This window comes from Talpa europaea, assembly GCF_964194135.1.
Source record: "Talpa europaea genome assembly, chromosome: X".
NCBI classification, from domain to species: Eukaryota; Metazoa; Chordata; class Mammalia; order Eulipotyphla; family Talpidae; genus Talpa; species Talpa europaea.
Window position 1 is genome coordinate 31,958,183 of NC_140081.1, and position 21,864 is coordinate 31,980,046.

Sequence of the window (21,864 nt, forward strand, 5' to 3'; positions counted from 1 at the left end):
CTAGAGATTAAGTCTCAGCGCCATCACCATGGCCTCAGTTCCATCCCTGGCCAGGAAGCTAACCCACATATGGCTCAGCAGTCCTCTCCTGTCTTGCCCACTGCTCCCCTCAGCAGTGTACTTCAGTAAATATGCCTGTTGTGCTCCCCACTCTGTTTCTGGTGAATCCTCTCACCCCCCACACCTCTTGCCTACACCCCAGTTCTTCTATGCAAAAAAAAAAAATTAAAAAAAATAAGACAAAGACATGGTCTGTTCACACTAAGGAACACTGCTCGGCCATAAGGTAAAAGGAAATGCCACCACTTATAGCAAAATAGAAGGAGTTTGAGGGAATGATGAGTAGTAAAGCAAGTCAGAATGACAAAGACAAATACTGGGCATTTACACTGCGATGATTCGACAAAGTAAAATGCTTATAAAAACTAGCTTAATAGGGCCTCCCTAGTGGCACAGGGGTTAAAGTATTGGCACTATCAAGCTATCGCCAACCACTGTAGCACAAGTTTGATTCCCAGCCAGGGAGCTACCCACATGGCGCAGCAGACCTCTCCTGTTCCACCCACTGCTCCCCTCAGCAGTGTATTTCAGTCAGTCTGCCTGTTCTGTTCCCCACTCTGTCTATGGTGAATCCTTTCACCCCCTGCAAGTCTTGCCTACACCCCAGTTCTTGTATGCATAAATAAATAAAAATAAATCTTTAAAAAACTAACATAATAAAAGAAGTAAGGTTTCTGAGGTTAAGAATGAAGGGGTAAGTGGGCCTCCCCGGTGGCGCAGCGGTTGAGCGCTGGGTTGCGAAGCCGCCCGCAGCCTCTGCAGTGCCGGTTCGATCCCCGGCTGCTCCCCGGCCACCAGAGGAGGGTCCCACATGGCGCGCAGACCTCTCCTGCCGCCCGCTGCTCCCCTCAGCAGTGTACTTCGGTCCTTCTGCCTGCTCTGCTCCCCGCTCTGGCTCTGGTGAATTCTCTCACCCTCCCATGCTTCTGACTGTGCCCAGTGCTTGTATAAATAAATAAATAAATCTTAAAAAAAAAAAAAAAAAAGAATGAAGGGGTAAGGGCCTCCCCGGTGGCGCAGCGGTTGAGCGCTGGGTTGCAAAGCTGCCCGCAGCCTCTGCAGCTCTGGTTCCATCCCCGGCCGCTCCCTGGCCTCCAGAGGAGGGTCCCGCATGGCGCACAGACCTCTCCTGCCACCCGCTGCTCCCCTCAGCAGTGTACTTTGGCCCTTCTGCCTGCTCTGCTCCCCGCTCTGGCTCTGGTGAATTCTCTCACCCTCCCGCGCTTCTGACTGTACCCAGTGCTTGTATAAACAAATAAATAAATCTTAAAAAAAAAAAAAAAGAATGAAGGGGTAGGAGAAAAGGTCAGGGCATAAAGAGGATGGTGGTAAGGGGAGAAATGCAAACTCACACCCAAGTTAGGTGGTGAGGTTTTTTCTTTCTTTTTTTTTCCTTTCTTTATCTTTTTTTTTTAAGATTTATTTATACAAGAACTGGGTACAGTCAGAAGCACGGGAGAAAGAGAGAATTCACTAGAGCCAGAGCAGGGAACAGAACAGGCAGACAGACGGAGGAGGACACTGCTGAGGGGAGCAGCTGGCAGCAGGAGAGGTCTGCGCCCCATGTGGGACCCTCGCCAGTGGCCGAGGATTGAACCGGTGCTGCAGAGGCTGTGGGCACCCTCGCAGCCCAGTGCTCAACCACTGTGCCACCAGGGATGCCAGAGGTCATTTCTTTTTTTAGAAAAAAGATTTAGTTTTATTTATTTATGCATATAAGAACTGAGATGTAGGACAGAGGTTTGGAGGGTGAGAGGATTCACTAGAGACAGAGTGGGGAGCAGAACAGGGGGATCTACTGAGATACACTGTTGAGGGGAGCAGTGGAGGAGACAGGAGAGGTCTGCTGTGCCATGTGGGTAGCTCCCTGGCTGGGGATCAAACTCATGCTGCAGTGGCTGCTGAGAGCTTCATAGGTTGTGTCTTAACCCCTTGTGTCACCAGGGAGTCCCTGGGTGAATACTTTTTAATTAGAGTCTGTGAATTGAGTTAGAAAAGAAAATAAGGACTTGCCAGAAATCTCCCTCTTCTTTACTCAGTATGTACGTATATACACATGTAAGTCCACCTTCTTCCGGAAAGAATTATTCCATTCATGGCATTTCTCCATCTGTATAAAGCAGTGCAATCTTATTTCATTGCATAAACTGCAAATAATTACTTCTATTTCCAATCCAGGGAAACCAGACAATAATTTCTAAATCTAGTAATATATTATCTTAGAAGAAAAACTTTTGTCTTTTGTCTTTCGAACTCAGGCCATAGAGTTTATAGTGCTGATACTTAACCCCTAGGCCACCAGGGACCACCTTTATTTTTTAAAAAATATTTATTTATTTATACAAGCACTGGGTACAGTCAGAAGCGCAGGAGGATGAGAGAATTCACCAGAGACAGAGGGGGGAGCAGAGCAGGCAGACTGACAAAGCACACTGCTGAGGGGAGCAGCGGGCTGCAGAAGAGGTCTGCGCTACATGTGGGACCCTCGCTGGGGGCCGGGGATCGAACCGGCACTGCAGAGGATGCAGGCAGCTTCGCAACCCAGTGCTCAACCGCTGCGCCACCGGGGAGGTCCTCAATTCATTTTTAAGAAATCACAATCTCAGAAAGTAGATTCCCCAGCCCTCCTTTGTTATCCGGGATTGTCTTGGTGCCCGAGAGTTCCTGCTGGTCAAGCTGAATGTACAGTTAGACAGGGTGTTTCTCACCAAGGGCAAAAGTCCTGGTATGAAGAACATACTGGGAAAGCAGTATCTGCTGAAAACAGCAGGCAGATATTAAAATAGAGATGATATGCTTTGACTTTTGGGAACAATGGAGCCCCTCAGGCAATAGCCCCTGGTCACTGCATCCCCCACTCGTGTACACTCCCAGCATGTACACTCCCAATGTGCTTGCCCCACCTTTGCACTTGATGCTCATAAATACAAGACTGCCTTTGGATGGAGGCTGCACATTACTTCTCAGTGTAGCCCCTCTAGGCCTCTCATTGCTCCACAAGGGCTCTGAGTTTATCTCTCTCATCCAGCGCTGCCCCAAGAGGTGAAAGAGAATACTGCAAAGACAAAATATTGAATAACTGAAAGAGGGGTAATATTTGCATGTCAAGTGATAAACTATGTCTGTGTCAGGCAGAGATGGTGTAATTGAAGCTTAGTGAGAAACTGCAAAAAAAGCAAATTTTAAACACACACATTGTGTTTTCCATAATTGCCAAACTTAACCAAAAAACAAATACCCACTCTTTTTCCTTTCAGGTTGCCTGTAATCAAGAATTGGGTTACTGATCATGATGACATTCATATAATTTAAAAAGTTACAGACATATAATGCAAGGCATGTTTATTAGAGGTTTTCATTTTATTTATTTATTTAGTTTGTTTGTTTGATAGTTAATAAACAATCCTTAAGTCATGCTTTGGTTACTCTTTTTTAGTGCATATTTAAGGGAGGCCATATTAGAGGCTTTTATTTTTTATTTGTTTAAAGATTTATTTATTTATGCATACAATAATTGGGGTACAGGCCAGTGGTGTGAGGGTGAGAGGATTCACCAGAGACAAGTGATGAGCAGAACAGGCAGATGTACTGAAATACACTGCTGAGGGGAGCAGCAGGCAAGTTGAGAGAGGTCTGCCATGCCATGTGGATCACCTCCCCGGCTGGGGATCGAACTCGTGCTGCAGTGGCTGGGGATTGCTTCATAGTGCTGCGTCTTAACCCCTTGCGCCACCAGGGAGGCCCCCGTAATAGAGGTTTTTAAAGCATTTTTATTTTATTTAAATAAGCGCACCTTTTAGTCAAAAACGAAAATATGTCTTTTGTTCCCCTCTATCTTTTTTTTTTTTTTTTTTTGGTGGGACCCTCACCAGCGGCTGGGGAACGAACAGGCGCTGCAGAGGCTGCGGGCAGCCTTGCAGCCCAGCGCTCAACTGCTGCACCAGCAGGGGAGGCCCTCTCCTCTATCTTTTTTAATAACATCACCTTTGGGTATATTTCTGTAAAAGAGACTATATAGTTTGCTGCATTTAGGGTTACATTATACTGTTATCATTAGGGCAAGACCCCAAACAAAAGCAAGGCAGACTTCACCAACTATAGCCTTTGAGTGGAGATACTAAACTGAAGAATTGCAAACATTAAAATAACTATTAAAACAACTAACATTAAAATAATCTTCTGCAATGCAAACTGACCTAACCCATCTGACCAGGCCTAAGTTCCAAAACATCCTTTTGCACACCAAAGACAAAAAAACTTAAAAAAATGGGGCAAGTGTTGATTCTCTTAAACACTCTTTGTCAAAGGAATTTTAATTGCTGTAAACGAGGTACGGGTTTTGTCAAAAGGAGTAAAATACTAATTGTAGTGCTGAGGACCCGACACCCCGGGGGTCCTTGGTGTCTTTGGAGAAAAGAATTTCCCGAAGCACCAGAATAAAGCCAGCAACAAAGTTTATTAGGAAGCGATAGGACAGACCACTGCGAGACAGCAGGCAGTCTCAGAAAGCCGGAGAGCCTCCAGGAGCAGCAAAGCAATAGGCTTTTTTAAGTTTTTTTTTTTTTTTCTTTTCTGGGTGGGGAGGGTATCCCTCTTAACAATGCATACTTTGATCCCATCACTCTTCCTGATTCTGGGACTAATTGAAAATACCCCTCTCTCCCCCTTTTGGAGTGTGTGTGTGGAGGGTGGGGGGCGGATAAGGGGTGATTAGTTTAGACTGTTCCCAGGCTTCTCGGACCTGCGAGACCTTACCTGGCTCTTGAAACAAAGTGATAGCCCCATCTGGACTGTTGGATGGCATCCGCAATCCTCTGGGGGAGTGTGTGAGAGCCCCCTTTTATCCTCAACAGTTGTATATTGTATCCAAAGACCACAAACGTTCACTCTGCGATTTATGGTATTGGGAAAGCCGAACACCCCACTGTGAATGTCTTACTGCAGCAGAATTTATTAACATTTGAGACTTACTAAGACCCAAACTCAAAGAACGCTTTTTGTTTTTAGTGAACTAGAGAATAAGTGCACTTAAGAACCAGAAGGTGCAGGTATGAAAATTATACTGGGTTTGTTACAGTTTACAATGTTTTTTCCCAGAGTACGGTGTGTGCGCTCACAAGCACAACCTAGAACAAGCACAACCTTGTTCTTCTGCCCTTTGAACTGGTGAGCAATCTAAGGCGGGCTTCGAACTCGCCATGTCAATCGCCAAAGCCGCTCTTCCGCGGCTGATCTGGCATCCACTGCGCGTGCTCTGAATTTGTGACCAATGAGAGCCCGGCGCGCAGGGTTGAGGCGGGGCTAGGTTATTCTCAGAGAACTGGGAGCTTCCAAGTACAGCGAAAACGAGAATTCCATCATCGACCAATCAGAGCCCACGGCAGTCTCGCTCTGCAGTCCTGAGCCAATTGCCGGCTTCCGTGCTTTGAGAGCCGATTCGGAATGAAGGAATCGGGATGGTGAAAGTGGATAATGTGGCGAATGTGAGGGCTTGACCGTGTTGTCAGACGCGTCTGAGTCGGGTGGGTATCGGGAGGAGGGGATGAGGATATTGAGACAAGCAAGTTTGCGACATACCCCTTTCCATTAGGAGGTTGAAGTAGCCATCGTAATCCCTCCCCCACTCAAACAAAATGGTATGTTGCAAGATGGCCGCCCCCTCCCCAGTGGTATGATCCTAGGCGGTCGGTTCCGGGTTGCCGCGTTAACAATCGCACAGTCAAGATTGTGGGCAACCCGCGGGACAAACAGATTGGAAAGTGGACACCCACTCAGGTGTGGACACTTCTGGTGTCACAGACTGGGGGATGCACACTGGAGTCACATAGGTTGGGGTGCGGGGAGGTAGGGACACCTGCTGTCTAGGGAGTTGGTGGTGACTTTCATAGTGTGGGCAGTGTAGGGACTAGGAGAAGACCTTTGACTTTCTGGCTGGTTCGAGGTGAGCAGCCACAAACGAGAAGGAAAGGAGCGGGCTGAGTGTTTCCTGTGCGGGTGGAGGGAGCAGAGCAGGAAACAAGTGGTGGGTGGGACCTCCAAAGTTGGCAGGGAGAGCTCCAGGGACACATCACAACTTTAGAAGAGTCTGGCTGGGCCCACAGAATGCATGTAGGAGATGGGCTTTGCCATAAAGTGAAAAAAAGGCAGTGAAGGTGGTCATGGGTTAGGCGTTCCTCTGACTGTGGGACCTGAAAGTCTGATGGAGGAGGGTGAGGTGAGAAGTGGGGGAGGGGAAGAATTCTAGGGTTGAAGGGATGAGAGTGCATTTATCCAAGTAACTCGGCTGTTTCATAACAACAATCATGTTGCACAATTATAACGTGTCAAGCTCTGTCCTAATGACTTTACGGGAATGATCTCATTTGGTCTTCACAACAACCTGAATTGGTGCTATTTTCACTTTATGGATGAGAGAACCAAGGAACCAAGGCACTGGGAGGTTACCAGACATTAAACACCTCATAATTACCAATGCCAGAGCCAGGCTCAGCTCCAGAGTCTATGGTCCTAACCACCTCGTCATTCTTATCTCTGCAGAGACCTGTTTTTCTGTGCATACCCTATCCTCACTCCACCCCCACCAGAACTAGATAATCAGCTGCTCTCCTGAGAGCCCCTAAAGCACCTGTTTGCCTATAGCTTCAGTAAATAGTATGTGGGAGGAGCTGTCCTCTCTATATTCTTTTTTTTTTAGATTTATCTATGCATACAAGAACTGGGGTACAGGCCAGAGGTGTAGGTGAGAGGACTTACCAGAGACAGTGGGGAACAGAACAGGCAGATTGATTGAAATACGCTGCTGAGGGGAGCAGTGGGTGAGGCAGGAGAGGTCTGCTGCGCCATGTGGGTAGTAGCTCCCTGGCTGGGGATCGGACTCATGCTGCTGAGGCTGCGGATAGCTTCATAGTGCTGCATCTTAACCCCTTGCACCACTAGGGAGGCCCCCTGCCCTCTTTATATTCTGAATTATTTTTCTTCCCTCTCTCCCAGGGCAGGTAGGGAAGAGAGGACAGGGGGAGCCACACGGGAAGAGGGAGTAAATCATAGCATTGCTAGCTCGACTGTACAATAATTATTCAACAAACATTGAGCTTCTACTGCATGCAGGGTCTTGTGCTAGGTGGTGGGAATATGGCAATAAACATGCTTGCCCTGGGGGTGTGTTTTGGGAATTCCTGGTAGGCAGACTTTGGTTTTCACCATAATAGGGGTGCTTGGACAGTGAATGGGCACAGGCCTGAGATGGGGATGTGGGAAGGACAGCCTACACCACCAAGACTTATACAGAATGTCATTCCAGGATGGTCAAAGGAGGCCTCCCAAAATGTTTCTTTTTAATAGGAAGCACTGGCTTGGAGGGTTGGGAAGTACTGTTTACTTAGGTTGGCCTGTCCCCCAGGAAGTACCCTTCAGTCGAGTTGCTGAAGGGCAGGAAGGTAAGGGGAAGAGAGGGATGGCCTGGCAATTGAAATCTTGCCATCTTGGCCTCAGTTTGGTCGTAGGGAATCACAGTAGGACCCTCCCCAGGTGAACATCTCCATGGATTCAGTAACATGGTGGTGACTGGAGTGTAGAAGACACCCCCATCTTTTATTAGTGACTGACTTACTACCTACTCCGAGTTTGAGGCATAGTGATTGGGATCTTGTAGTCAATATACTCTCAAAGCAAAATAAACACAAGATATAAACAGAACATGGTTCTTCATCTGGATGCCCCTGGGAGGGTTTGCAGGGGGAAGTAGAAAGGGGAGCAGCAGGTGTGTGTAAGTTATTGGGCAGATCCTGATTCTTTGGGAGTTTCTTGGGTATTTACTGGATTACTAAGAACTAAATTAAAACTTCTGCTCCCAGCTGTGGTGAAATGACTTGTATTCCACCCGTTCTCCATGAGAACAAGCAGAAAAGCTGGGTGACAGTTTTTGTTTTTGTTTTTAAATCAGTTTGAAGGACCAGGAAACAAATTCCCTTTGAAGTCATCACCTCATCAAATACTGTCATCCAAGATAGAAAAACAAAAGTTGATGGAATACAAAATTAAAATAAACCAGCTCTAATTTTTTTAAAGATTTATTTATTTATGCATACAAGAACTGGGGTATAGACCAGAGGTATGGAGGGTGAGATGATTCACCAGAGACAGAGTGGGGAACAGAACAGGCGGACCGACTGAAATACACTAATGAGGGGAGCAGTGGGCAAGTCAGGAGAGGTCTGCTGCGCCATATGGGAAGCTCCCTGGCCAGGGATCGAACTCACGCTGCAGTGGCTGCGGACAGCTCTAAATTTTTAATGCAGATCAACCAAGTAATTCAATAATTGGAACACTATGAAAAATAATATTAAAATGATTCATTGCTGTATTCTGGGGTGGGGAAACTCATTTTATTTGGAAGTAAAGTAAAAATCTGTTTTAGGTTTTTTTATTTACAAAAAATATAAATTTTAAACCTGTCTGCTAAAAAGAACAGGAAATCTACAACTTTTAAATGTTAATTTTAAAAATAACCAGCAACTGGAGCAAACATTTAGGGCCCCCAGATTTAGACTTCAAGGAGACAGAGCTAGGGGCAGAGAAAGGAGCAGGAAGGTGGGGACCAAAAGATGTAGCAGCGATATTTTATCTTCTCCCCCTTGTGGCACTTAGCAGTTCAGGGACCAGTTTGCATATAATTGGCCTTATCAGCACTACTCACAAGCTGTGTGACCCAGGGACAAATTAGCTAAGCTGCTCTGGGCCTCAGCTTCCACATCAGTAAAATGGGGATAACAGTAGTGCTTACCTCACGGGGCCATCAGTGACTGTGTAATAATTTAATAAATATAAGGCACTTAGAGAAAGCTCAGAAAACACTAAATCAAATTAGACATTAATCCCTCCTTCATTCCTTCAGCAAACATTTATTTTTTTTATTTTTTATTTTTAAAAAGATTTATTTATTTATTTATTGATTGATTGATTGATTGATTGATTTGTTGTCTAGTTTGAGACTGATACTGACGGTTTGCTCGGTACAGTAAGAGCTTGATGAGCAGTGTTCAAATTATATGAACGCCATGGCCTTTTAAGGAAAGGCAGGGGCTTGCCCTGATGAACAGGCTGGAAGTTACTCCAGGCCTGGATGTATGAAATCACCTGATGATTTGGGGGCGCCATAAGCTGAGTTGTGAGGGATGGGGGAAGGTTGGAATTGCTACACCAGAAGGGGCTTTGAACCTAGGCTTACGACAGAAGCTTTGAGCTTACATTTGTAGGGAGCCAAGCAAGTTTTCAGGCAGGACTGTGGGTCCCTCCCTTGAGATATGCCATTTACCCTCAGGTACCCAGGAATGTTAGTCATATCCCAGACCTGCTCAGCTTCCCAAACTGCTGTATGTGTGACTTAGAGCTTTAGGCCCCCCCAACGGGAAACAGATCCAGGGAGGAGTGAGGACTGAACTAGCATTCACTTGAGGAAATAGTCTGGCATTGGCTAGGAAAGTTAGCAATATGCAAACCCTACAACCCACCCCCTACAATACCTCCTAATAGTGAGCTTGCCTATGTGGACCAGAGATGTGTACAGGCACAAACAAAGCAGTGTGCCCCAACAGCAAAAGGCAGAAACAGCCCCAAAACTGCTAACAGGAGAATCGGAATCAATGAATCATACAATCACATAATGGAATAATATACAGCTTGAAAAGACAACTACAGCCAGACAAATATGACCCTTCGTAACAGACCTGAAAGACAGCGTGGAACACAGCCCTGAAAAGTGTGCACTCTGGACCCAGCCTGCCTGGTGTGTGACCCCAGCTCTACCACTTGTGAGCCGGAAGCTACTGGGAAAATCACACACCAACTCTGTGCCTCTGTTCCCTTTGTCAAGCGGGCATGGAATAGCATGTATCCCGCAGGCTGTTATGAGTCAATATTTACAAAGAAGTCACAGTAGTGCCTGGCACACATGCATTCAGTGCTATACAAGAGTGTGTGTTATATAAAAATAGAACATTGAGTGGGGAAAAAACAAGTCTGAAGATTACAGGCTTTTTGATAAAGATTTATTTATTTATGCATACAAGAACTGGGGTACAGGCCAGATGTTTGGGTGTATGTGAGAGGATTCACCAGAGACAGAGTGGGGAGCAGAACAGGCAGACTGACTGAAATACACTACTGAGGGGAGCAGCAGGTGAGTCGGGAGAGTTCTGCTGCGCCATGTGGGTAGCTCCCTGGTCGAGGATTGGACTCATGCTGCAGCGGCTGTGGTCAGCTTTATGGGTTGCGTCTTAACCCCTTGTGCCCCAGGGAGGCCCTAAAGATTACAGGCTTTTAAGAAGTTCAAATGCCATGAAAAGTAGGGCCTCCCTGGTGGCGCAAGGGGTTAAGTCTCAGCACTATGAAGCTGTCTGCAGCCACTGCAGCAAGAGTTTGATCCCGGCCAGGGAGTTGACCCGCATGGCACAGCAGACCTCTCCTGTCTCCCCCGCTGCTCCCCTCAGCAGTGTATTTCAGTCAGTCTGCCTGTTCTGCTCCCCACTCTGTCTCTGGTGAGTCCTCTCACCCTCCACACCTCTGGCCTGTACCCCAGTGGTTGCATGCATAAATAAATACATCTTTAAAAAAAAACAAAAAGGGGATGATGAACAGAAAGCAATGTATGAGCTGCAGGGAGACAGGGGTAAGATATGGGGAAGTGAGCAGAGTGCATGTGCTCCTTGTTGGGGTCTCAGGAGAGGGGTGGGATCCCAGGCATCACCATGGAATTGGCAGTTCTAGTATAGCAATCCTACTGGACTAGGGTCAGGCCTCAGGCCCAGGCCAACTAGATACTTTGGGGAGGAAGCAGGCTGCCCAGCCCCATGACTACTCTCACCACAAGGCGCTCTGAAGAAGTGCTGCAGTGGCCTGGCTCTTGCTACCAGCCGATCAGAATGAGGAGGCCCAGAGCCAGTCTGAGGGCGATGGCTCCCAGAGAGTAAGAAAGGAGGAGGACATGAGCTGATCTAAAAGATGGGTATAACCAGTCAAATGAAGAGGGGTCCAGTCTGCGGGAGGAGGGTCCAAGCCTATCCTGGGGAGGTCAGGCCTACTAGGGGCCCCTGGAGGACTTGTTTCCCTTGTGGGTTTTTGTACTTCCTGTTCCCCTGCTCACTGCGGAAGTTCCTTTTTTAACCCTGCACCCAGAGCCTAGTCAGAGAGAACTCACCCAGAGCCTAGCCGGAGAGAACAAGGACAGAGGCATCATGAGTGGGGGCCCTGCGGGAGGCAGGCCTGGGGGCCGAGGAGGACCAGGGGTTCAGCAGAACATTCCCTCTACCCTCCTCCAGGATCATGAGAACCAGCGACTCTTCGAGATGCTTGGACGAAAATGTTGGGTGAGCCGGAGATCTCCTGGCCCCTGATCTCCCTCTCTTGCTTCCCCTTCTTCTCCTCATCTTCCCCATTGTCCCTCTCTCCTTTCCTCCCCTGCCTCTATCCTCATCTTCCCCATCCTTCTCTCCTCTTCCTTCTTCCCCCCACCCCTCATCCTTTCCCTCTCCATCATCTCTCTTCTAAATCCACTTACCAGCCCCCGGCCCCCACCCCAGGAAGACCTCTGTGCCTGTTCACTTTCCCTCGGGCTGCAGTTTTCTTTGGGCTGTTGACAGCCATGAGCACGGAAGGACGGGCTTTGGCTCCCAAAGCCTCTGGCTGGCCCTGACTTGACTCCACTGATCCCTGTTCTCCCCTCCCAGACACTGGCCACCGCGGTTGTTCAGCTGTACCTGGCGCTGCCCCCTGGAGCTGAGCACTGGACCAAGGAGCACTGTGGGGCCGTGTGCTTCGTGAAGGACAACCCACAGAAATCCTACTTCATCCGCCTTTATGGCCTTCAGGTGACCCCCCACTAGACACGTGAACCAGTTTTCAGCCCATAAACCTGAACCTGTGTCCATAACCCCGAGCCCCTGAACAGATCAGTGAGCCCCTGACCCCAGAACCAAAAACTCCATCCAGCTGTTGAATGCTGGGTTGCCCTTCTAAGTCTGTGGTGAATGACCCTCGAATCTCCATGTCAGGATATCTAAAGCCCCGAGACTGATATACCTCCTCAGGCTAATCTGTTTGATAAACTCCAGGCAAATGAGCACTGTTTTTACCTGAACCTCAAATCTGTTGTAAACTCAACATTTTTGATCCCAGATATCCCCACCAAAACTCCTGAACCCCAGATATTTCTCTAGCTCCTAGCTCATATGTCTGTTCCACAAACCCTAAACCTGAAAATGCCATTGGTCTTGAACTCCAAATCTGTCCATTTAAACTCACATGAACCCCAGAATTCCTATATGAAAACTCCTGAATGCCCAAATCCTGAGGTAACTCTTAAGCTAAAAATCTGTTCCACACCCCCAATCTGAAGTCTCCAGGCATAAATCCCTATTCACCTTCTAAACCCACATAGATGGACCCAGCATAACGACTTAGCATCCCAGGACCATCTGATATTGACCAAGCTCCTAAGCCATAACTCTGCTCCACAAAACTCAAATTGTACATAGCTTGGCTGAAACCTTCCCTGAACTTCCAAGTCTCCGTGTCTGAACCTCAAATCTCAACCTCAACTCCCTATCCTGAAACCCAACTTTCCCAAATGAAGAACCCCACAAAGAAAGGATGCAAGATGGAATTTATGAATGAGTCCCATTTTCTGGAGTCCAAAATCCTCAAATTTTAGCCCCCAAGTCCTACATCTAAGGCCTCAAAACCTAAGTCCAGGTCTCTCAGAGTGTTTGATGTCCATACTGAACCTCGGCCCTCCATATCTGCCACCTAGACCCCCCAACTCTCTGATGCTGAGTTGAAAATCTCCAAGTCAAGTCCTAGGGCTGCAAATCTGCACATGGTGCTTCCTGCCCAGATAACAGAGGCCTGTCGCCCAGGGCACGCCCAGTGTTAATGTGTTCCCCACCCTCTACCTCTCCAGGCAGGCCGCTTGCTCTGGCAACAGGAGCTGTACTCACAGCTGGTCTACTCCACACCCACCCCCTTCTTCCACACCTTTGCTGGAGATGTAAGTGAACCCCTGTGCCTCAGTTGAGGTGTGGGGAGGAGTTGGGGAAAGTGTGGGAGTCTGGATGGCTGCTGACCCCAAGGTGTGTGCAGGACTGTCAAGCAGGGCTGAACTTTGCAGACGAGGGTGAGGCCCAGGCCTTCCAGGCCCTAGTGCAGGAGAAGATACACAAGAGGAATCAGAGGCAAAGTGGAGGTGAGATGGTGTTGGGGGGAGAAAGCTTGAGCAGAGGTGAGTATGAGTGTGGGGTGCTGAAAACATCCCTCCTGTGGTTCTGTTTTCTTGTCCACCTGTCTCTACACAGACAGACGCCAGCTACCTCCACCACCAGCACCAGCCAATGAAGGTTAGTCTTCCAGTGCAAGCAGGGGAATAAAGGGCTAGCCAGGAGCCTGTGGCAGGGTTGTGATAGCTATTTGCCCACTCCATCTTCCCAGAGAGAAGAGGAGGTCTCCCACCCCTACCCCCACACCCAGGTGGCGAACAAGGAGGTGAGTGCTGATTCTTGGAGGGTAGCAGATGGATGGATGCATTGGGAGTAGGTGGATGGATGGATGAACAGGTGCATAGATATGTAACTTTGTGGGGGGATGGATGTGTGTGTGTGTGTGAGTGTGTGTGTGTGTGTGTAGATTGGTGGTGGACAGGTGGTTGTACAGGGGGTTGAACCAATGGGAGAATGAAAATACAGATATATGATAGAGATATAGGTGGGTGTATAGATGTATAGTTGAATGAGTACTTGGATAAATGATGAAGAGATGGATGGATGAGTGAGTAAATTGTTGAATTAATGAGTGAGTAAATGAATGGAACAGAGAATGAATGAATATGTGATGAAATTTCAGTCAGTGAAGAAAGCAATGATTGAATAAATGAGTAAATGAATAATTTAACAAATTAGTCAATGAGCAAGTTGAGTTAATGAGCCAGTATTAAGTCAATAGTTAAGTGAGAACATGAGTGAATGGATAAATAAATGAATCCATGAATGTATGACTGATTTGCAGGACAAATCCACTTTACCATAAACCCAATCCCTCTATGAATATCAATACACACACAGATTTCCCCAACAGTCTTCCTGTCTCTTGCCCTTTGCTGTGGTTGGTAGTAGGTAAGTAGGTCAATGATCCAGTCACCCTATTTTCCCCATAGGCCCAACAGCCAGCCCACTGTCCCTGGGGCTGGTGACAGTGGACATCCAGAACCCAGACATCACAAGTTCACGATACCGTGGGCTCCCAGTACCTGGGCCTGGCCCAACTGATAAGAAACGCTCAGGGAAGAAGAAGATCAGCAAGGCTGATATTGGTGCACCCAGTGGATTCAAGTAAGAGCCTAACCCCAGTGGGCCCACAGATCTCTGTGAGGGGTGGGGGGCAGATGAACAGGTAGAGAGGAGAGCTAAGTAAATGGAAGGGTGGGCAGATGGATGGGTAGTTGGGTGGGTAGCTGCAGGGCCAGGATTAGAGAGACACAAGTGAGGTACCAAGAGGGAAAAATTTAAGGCTGCCGTCTCTCCCGGGGTCAAGCAACTACAGTTCATGACTTTGAGAGTGAGCACTGCCTTCAGTTTTGCATGCTAGGCACCTTACTTGCTTCACACTAGTCCCACCCTGGGTGGGCTGGTGGGTGAGTGGATGGGTGGACAGATGGGTAGATGGATGAATGAGTGAATGAATGAATGAATGGGTGGTGAAGAAATGGATAGTTGGATGGGCAAATAGGTGGAAGTGGGTGGATAGATGGGTGGGTGAGTGGATGAGTGTGTGGACAGACGGATATGTAGGCTGATGGTTTACAGACAAGGTGAATGGGACTGGATAGGTGGGGAAGATGCGTGGGTGAATGGACAGCTCATTGGATAAATTGACAGAAGTGTATGATTGAATGGATAGAAAAATGAGTGGATGGATGGAAAGGAGGGTACATGGGTAGATGAATGGGCAGATGAAGTATGAGGACAGATTGGTAGACAAGTGAGTAAACATGGATGCGCAGATGGATAGAGAGACAGATGCTCACCAGATCAGTGGTCAGACAGATGAATGTGAATGGCTAGCTGGACAAGTGGATGGGTGGATGGATGGTGGCAAAAAAGATGGGTGGACAGATGGGTCCCACAAACTGTAGACCCCTTCTCATTCTACAACTCCTGCTTTCATTCAATCACTTATGACTCATTCACTGTGCCCCCCTCAGAGTTTCCTTGGGCAGGAAAGCACAAGAGGGTTTTACTAGGGAGGGAGGGAACAAAGGACAGTGGGGCTTCACTGGGTATTCTCACCTCCCCCAGACATGTCAGCCATGTGGGATGGGATCCCCAGAATGGATTTGACGTGAGTAATTCCAAAGTCCCATGGACTCCACTTAACTCCCACCCACCCACCCTTCTATCTACCCCCCGGATCCCACCCTTCCTCTCTGGGGTGAGCCCAGTGATAATCTGTGCCCTTCCTTCCTAACTTTATTCCACCACACCTGCCTACCCCCAACTCTCCACAGGTAAACAACCTGGACCCGGATCTGCGGAGCCTGTTCTCCAGGGCAGGGATCAGTGAGGCCCAGCTCACTGATGCTGAAACCTCCAAACTTATCTATGAATTCATTGAAGACCAGGGCGGGCTGGAGGCTGTGCGTAAAGAAATGAGGCGCCAGGGTGAGCCCTTCCTTCTGGACACCCCCTTCTTCCCAGCCTTGGTAACTGATACCTAACAGATACCTGCAGACACTAACTCCTCATGGAAATCTCCATAGAGCTTGAATTGGGAGTTTGACAGTTGGGGTGCCCATATTACAAATGAGCAAAACGGAGGCTCTGAAGAAAATAATAACTACGTGTTATTTTCCTCCCTCAGAGCCCCTTCCACCGCCCCCACCACCATCCAGAGGAGGGAACCAGCCCCCCCGCCCCCCTACTGTGGGAACAAACAAGGGTCGTTCTGGTCCACTGCCCCCTGTACCCTCGGGAGGTGCCCCACCCCCGCCAACTCCCCGGGGACCCCCACCTCTGGGCCGAGGAGGGCCTCCACCACCACCCCCTCCAGCCACTGGACGTTCTGGACCACCGCCACCTCCACCCTCTGCAGCTGGGGGGCCACCCATGCCGCCGCCGCCGCCACCACCACCACCACCACCCAGCTGTGGGGGTGGGCCAGTCCCACCCCCACCCCCTCCTACTCTGGGGTCTGTGGGGGGGGTGGCCCCTGGTGGGGGTCGGGGGGCACTTTTGGACCAAATTCGACAGGGAATTCAGCTGAACAAGGTGAGGATGGACAGGATGGAGGATTGGGGTTCTGGAACTCTGGGGTGTGCTGTGCAAGTCAGGATATTAGAGGCCTGGGGGAAGACTGCTGGGGGGTCCCGGACTTTTGGGATACAGTGATTTGGTTGGGAGGTTGGGGGAAGAGGTGGGCTTGGAGTCTTGAAAGGGGCTGGAGTATGTGGGAGGAGAAATAATGAGAAGGGGTGGGGAGAAGTGCTCCTCTCACAGACCCTGAGCCCTCTGTTCTGGGCTTGCTGCAGACCCCAGGGGCTTCAGAGAGCTCGGCGCTGCAGCCCCCACCACAGAGCTCCGAGGGGCTGGTGGGGGCCTTGATGCACGTGATGCAGAAGAGGAGCAAAGCCATCCACTCCTCCGGTGAGAGCCCACCCTCCCCTGCCAGCCTCCCATTCAGAGCCCATCTCTCCAGAACTAAAGTGGGCCCTAAAACAAGCCCAGCATCAATCAGTCACCCCCAGTGAGGGTCACTCCCAGTCACCATCAATAGTAACATTAGCCCCAACTATTAATGACAGTGGTATCCTGAACCTGAATCAGTCTCCTTTTTGATCATGTTAATTACTGTTGTCTTTCTGTAACAAAAATAGAATTATCTCTATCTTTGACAATATTAACACTAATGCCAAGGGATGTCCAAATATTAACGCTGGTCCCATAGGTTCGGTAGTGCTAACATTGGCCGACAATGTGATGATAACCTGATAAAGAACCCCATCTTTGACAATAATACTAAGTTCAACTCCATGTATTTCTAGATGAACATGGACTCATTATGTGATAAGAGAACTACTCCAGTCTTTTTACAATGATGTTAACATTAATGTATGGACAATGTTGTCGTTACATGACAATTATATCAAGAAAATATTAACTATGACCTATTATGTGACAATATAATTAACCCCAACTTTGACAATTATATAACTCCAGACCATCTAACAAGATTAACATGAATCTGTTATATGATAATATTATAACAAAAGTGATTTTGGACAATATTATCATTAACCCCATTATGTGTCAATAGTAACATGAACCCACTATGAAACAATAGTATTGTAATTTACCCCACCTTTGCTAATATTTAAATTTTTCCCACTGACAAACCCATTAATGTTAGCCTTCTGTGTGACAATACCATCCCAACTAACCACATTTATGACAATAATACTAACTCTGACTCCAACTAGCACCCAGACACCAATTATAATCCCTATTTTGCCCCAGTGGAAACCCTTCTCAGGGGACTCCTTCCTTATCGAACCACACAGACCCCAGATCTGATTTCCAAGCAGGAGGCCTCAGTTCCTCAGAGTACTGAGGTCCCCTCCTCAACTCTCAGGCCTAGGAACCCACCCCTAGGGTCTTTGAACCCTCTTACCCATCCTGAGTCCCACTTTCTCTCCCTCCAGACGAAGGGGAGGACCAGGCCGGAGATGATGATGACGATGATGAATGGGACGACTAAGTCACCTCCAACCCTCACCCCCAACTTGTTCTGCACCTACTCCCCTGGCGGCCACTGCAAGTCCTCCACTTCCAGGCTCTCAAGCCCCATTTCTTCAGCACCAATCCCTCCATTGCTGTTATCTGGCCCTATGTTCCCCCTAGCAACAACTAGAGCCCTTTTTATATAAAATTTCTCAGGAATTTTTAGGACTGCTCAAGGATTTTTAACAAAAATAAAGTAGGGCCTCGGGCCTCCCTGGTGGCGCAAGGGGTTAAGCACCGTACTATGAAGCAATTCGCAGCCCCTGCAGCACGAGTTTGATCCCTGGCCAGCCAGGGAGCTACCCACATGGCACAGCAGACCCTTCTGACTCGCCTGCTGTTCCCCTCAGCAGTGGATTTCAGTCAGTCTGCCTGCTCTGCTCCCCACTCTGTCTCTGGTGAATCCTCTCAACCCCCCACCCCCCGCCCCTCTGCCCTGTACCGCAGTTCTTGTATGCATAAATAATTTTTTTAAAAAAATAAAGTAATTGCCTTTTTTGTTTCTTGAAATCTCAGTTTGTTTATGTTCCAAATGTGATACTTAGGGCCCTTTATACCCCCAAGTCCCTTTTATTCATCTACATCATTTCATTTATTTAGGCTTCCATGTGTTCATTCATTCATCCATCCCCTCAGTCATAGCCTGTTTTTTTTTTAAAGATTTATTTTTATTTGTTTATACAAGCACTGGGTACAGTCAGAAGCGCGGGGGGGTGAGAGAATTCACCAGAGCCAGAGCGGGGAGCAGAGCAGGCAGAAGGACCGAAGTACACTGCTGAGGGGACAGCAGGCGGCAGGAGAGGTCTGCGCGCCATGTGGGACCCTCCTCCGGTGGCCGGGGAGCAGCCGGGGATTGAACCGGCGCTGCAGAGGCTGCGGGCAGCTTCGCAACCCAGCGCTCAACCGCTGTGCCACCGGGGAGCCCCTAGCCTGTATTTCTTTGTTTCCTTCTGCACTTCTTTTTTTCCTCAAACACTTGTTGCCAGGCACTACATTAGGGGCTGGGGATAAAGCAGTGGGAAAAAAAAAATGACGGAAAGGGGCTGACATTCTGCAGGAGGAGATGGACGAGAAACAAGGAATAAAATGGAAACAAGAGATGGTTACAGACCATAAGTGCTATGAAGTACTGAAAGGAGATGACAGTCAGGTGGAGCAGTCAGGGAAACTCACTTTGAAGGAGGTGCCTGTTATGCTGGACCTAAAGAGAGAGGAGTCAGCCATGTGAATATTTGGAGGAAAGGGCCTTCCCGGTGGCGCAGCGGGTTGACTGAGCGCAGTGCTGTGAAGCTGTCCGCAGCCTCTGCAGCACAGGTTCAATCCCCGGCCGGCCAGAGAGCTACCCACCTGGAGCCGCAGACCTCTCCTGTCTCGCCTGCTACTCCCCTCAGCAGTGTATTTCAGTCAGTCTGCCTGTTCTGCTCCCCACTCTGTCTCTGGTGAATCCTCTCATCTTACCACACCTCTGGCCTATACTCCAGCTCTTGTATAAAAATAAATAATTCTTTAAAAAAAAATGTTTGGAGGGAAGGTACTCCGGGCAGAGGGAACAGCCAATGCAAAGGCCCTGGCCCAAAATGGGGAAAGGCTTGGCCTGAGGCTGGGTGTGGTGAATGAGTAGGAGAGTCGTTTATTCATTCACTTACTGAATTATTTTTGTTTAAGTTCAATCAACATGACACTATTTTTATTTTATTTTTTGAGAGGCATGTATTATTTATTTATTTTTATTTAATTTATTTGTTTGTTTGTTTGTTTGTTTATACAAGCACTGGGTACAGTCAGAAGCGCGGGAGGGTGAGAGAATTCACCAGAGCCAGAGCGGGGAGCAGAGCAGGCAGAAGGACCGAAGTACACTGCTGAGGGGAGCAGCGGGCGGCAGGAGAGGTCTGCGTGCCATGTGGGACCCTCCTCCGGTGGCCGGGGAGCAGCCAGGGATCGAACTGGCGCCACAGAGGCCACGGGCAGCTTCGCAACCAAGCGCTCAACCGCTGCGCCACAGGGGAGGCCCCAACATGACACTAGATGAAGAGAATCCTCAGTCAGACATCCCTACTGCCACGCACCTAACAAATCCTGATCGGCAAGATCCCCCTTTTAAATTTAATGTTTGGTCTTGCCCAGTTCCCAGGGCAAACCAAATCCTGGCCAATTGCACTGGAAGAGGCTAAGACTTAATAATCAGATCTGCGCTAGAATCTGTACAAGATGCCTTACATCTGATGAGTTTCCTCATCTGTATAATGGGGTTAACAGTATGTAACTAATTTCCTACTGGGATCCTACTAGGTCACCTCTTCGCCTCGGGACTTGCTTTCCAGAAGTAAAAAGAAAAGGAGCAATGCAAAACGGTTCCTGGTGTTTCAAACTCTTTTTGAGGGAGTAATTAGAAATTCTTCACATCAAAGCCTAGAATTTTTCAATTTTTTTTTTATTTTTTACATCGTTGTTCATTTTTAAACAATATTCGCTTTCCCCCACCCCCTCAGGTGTAGTCCCCATAGAATATCCTTCACCAATGCCTAGAATTGAGGTCCCTCCTTCTGACCATTTCCGGAGTCTGGAGGATTCTCAGTCACAGGTGTCCTACCTTTGGAGGAGAAAAAGGAAAACAAAGGAGAGGGAGAATCAGAGAGGGCAGGTTCTTTCCATCTGCAAGACCAGGGGAAGAATTTCTGAACTATTGAGGCACAGGTTAGGGGTTTTTGGGAGAGAGGAAACAAGGCAGGTGGTAAGGGTAGTGGGAGTGTCGAGGGTAAAGTTGCGGGGTTTAGAGCTGGCTTTACCCAGTAATAATTCCCCCAGAGCTCTTGGAACCTGGATAAGGAGGGATTCGTAAGTTCCCTTTCATTCTTTCATTATTCTTCCCTCCAAACCCCACCCCAGCCAGACCAAAGGGCAATCACTGAGTAGAGAAAGGGCCTGTCATATCACTCACCCTCTTTCTGGCTCTCCCGCTTCAAGTCTTAGAAATCCAGGATTCGGGCATCCCTGGTAGCACAAGGGGTTAAGACACAACCTATGAAGCTGTCCATAGCCACTGCAGCACAAGTATGATCCCCGGCCAGAGAGCTACCCACATGGCACAGCAGACCTCTCCCGACTTGCCCGCTGCTCCCCTCAGCAGTGTATTTCAGTCAGTCTGCCTGTTCTGCTCCCCACTCTGTCTCTGGTGAGTCCTCTCACCCCCCCCCGCATCTCTGGCCTGTACCCCAGTTCTTGTATGCATAAATAAATCTTTAAAAAAAGGAAATCCAGGATTCTGGGCCCCTTCAGCAGGCTTTGTCTTAGAAAAGTCATTACATCATATAAACTCTGAATCACCATGAACACTTAGGTAGAGCAGGCACAGACTTGGAGTGAAAGAATTGACTTTGAGCAAACTGCTTGACCTCTCTGGACCTCGGTTTCCACCATCTTTTTTTATTTTTAAAATTATTTTCTTCCATTTTTAACATGAGGATAAAAACATTTACTTCAGGGGACTGTGTTGAGAATTGAAGTAGATGGTGTCTGCAAAGTGCGTGGCTCCTAGCAGGTCTCTATGAACATTAGTTACTGTTGCTGTTGTGGTTACTGCTACTACAGGCTGTCGCCATCCTGAGTTATCCTTAATTAAAAAATGCACCATTATCTTATGTATCACTAAGAAATACAAAAAAGTGTCACCAATTAGATTTTGACCCACCAGTGTTTGACAGATGCAACCCAATTTCAGAGATCTTTAAAAAGGAAATGCCTCTGGAGCCCTGGCTGGGGATGTGGTTCCTTAACCATTCTGTTTCCACGTGTATGCCCACTTGTGAAAACTCATTACACTGCCACCCATGGCCTGCATACTCTTCTGTATGTGTGGTACACTCTGATAGGAGGCTTACATTGAAAACGGTCAAACCTTTTCAGCTTGGAATGGATAAAACCTTGTATTGGCTCCAGCACTGGGCAAAGCAGGCTACCTAGTCGGCACTAAATTAATGCTGAATGA

General features: G+C 48.1%; 1 protein-coding gene across 1 annotated transcript; it reads left to right on the forward strand.

Annotated features, from left to right (window-relative positions):
• Positions 1 to 11,291: 11,291 nt before the first annotated feature.
• Positions 11,292 to 17,856, forward strand: WAS (WASP actin nucleation promoting factor; the record flags this gene model as incomplete). The annotated part of the gene is made up of 12 exons (XM_084258300.1): positions 11,292 to 11,423; positions 11,784 to 11,924; positions 13,016 to 13,102; positions 13,195 to 13,297; positions 13,407 to 13,448; positions 13,540 to 13,593; positions 14,261 to 14,435; positions 15,402 to 15,444; positions 15,611 to 15,764; positions 15,964 to 16,370; positions 16,631 to 16,745; positions 17,801 to 17,856. The coding sequence occupies 12 exons, from the start codon at positions 11,292 to 11,294 to the stop codon at positions 17,854 to 17,856; spliced, it is 1,509 nt and encodes a 502-aa protein (XP_084114426.1).
• Between the last annotated feature and the right edge of the window lie 4,008 nt (positions 17,857 to 21,864).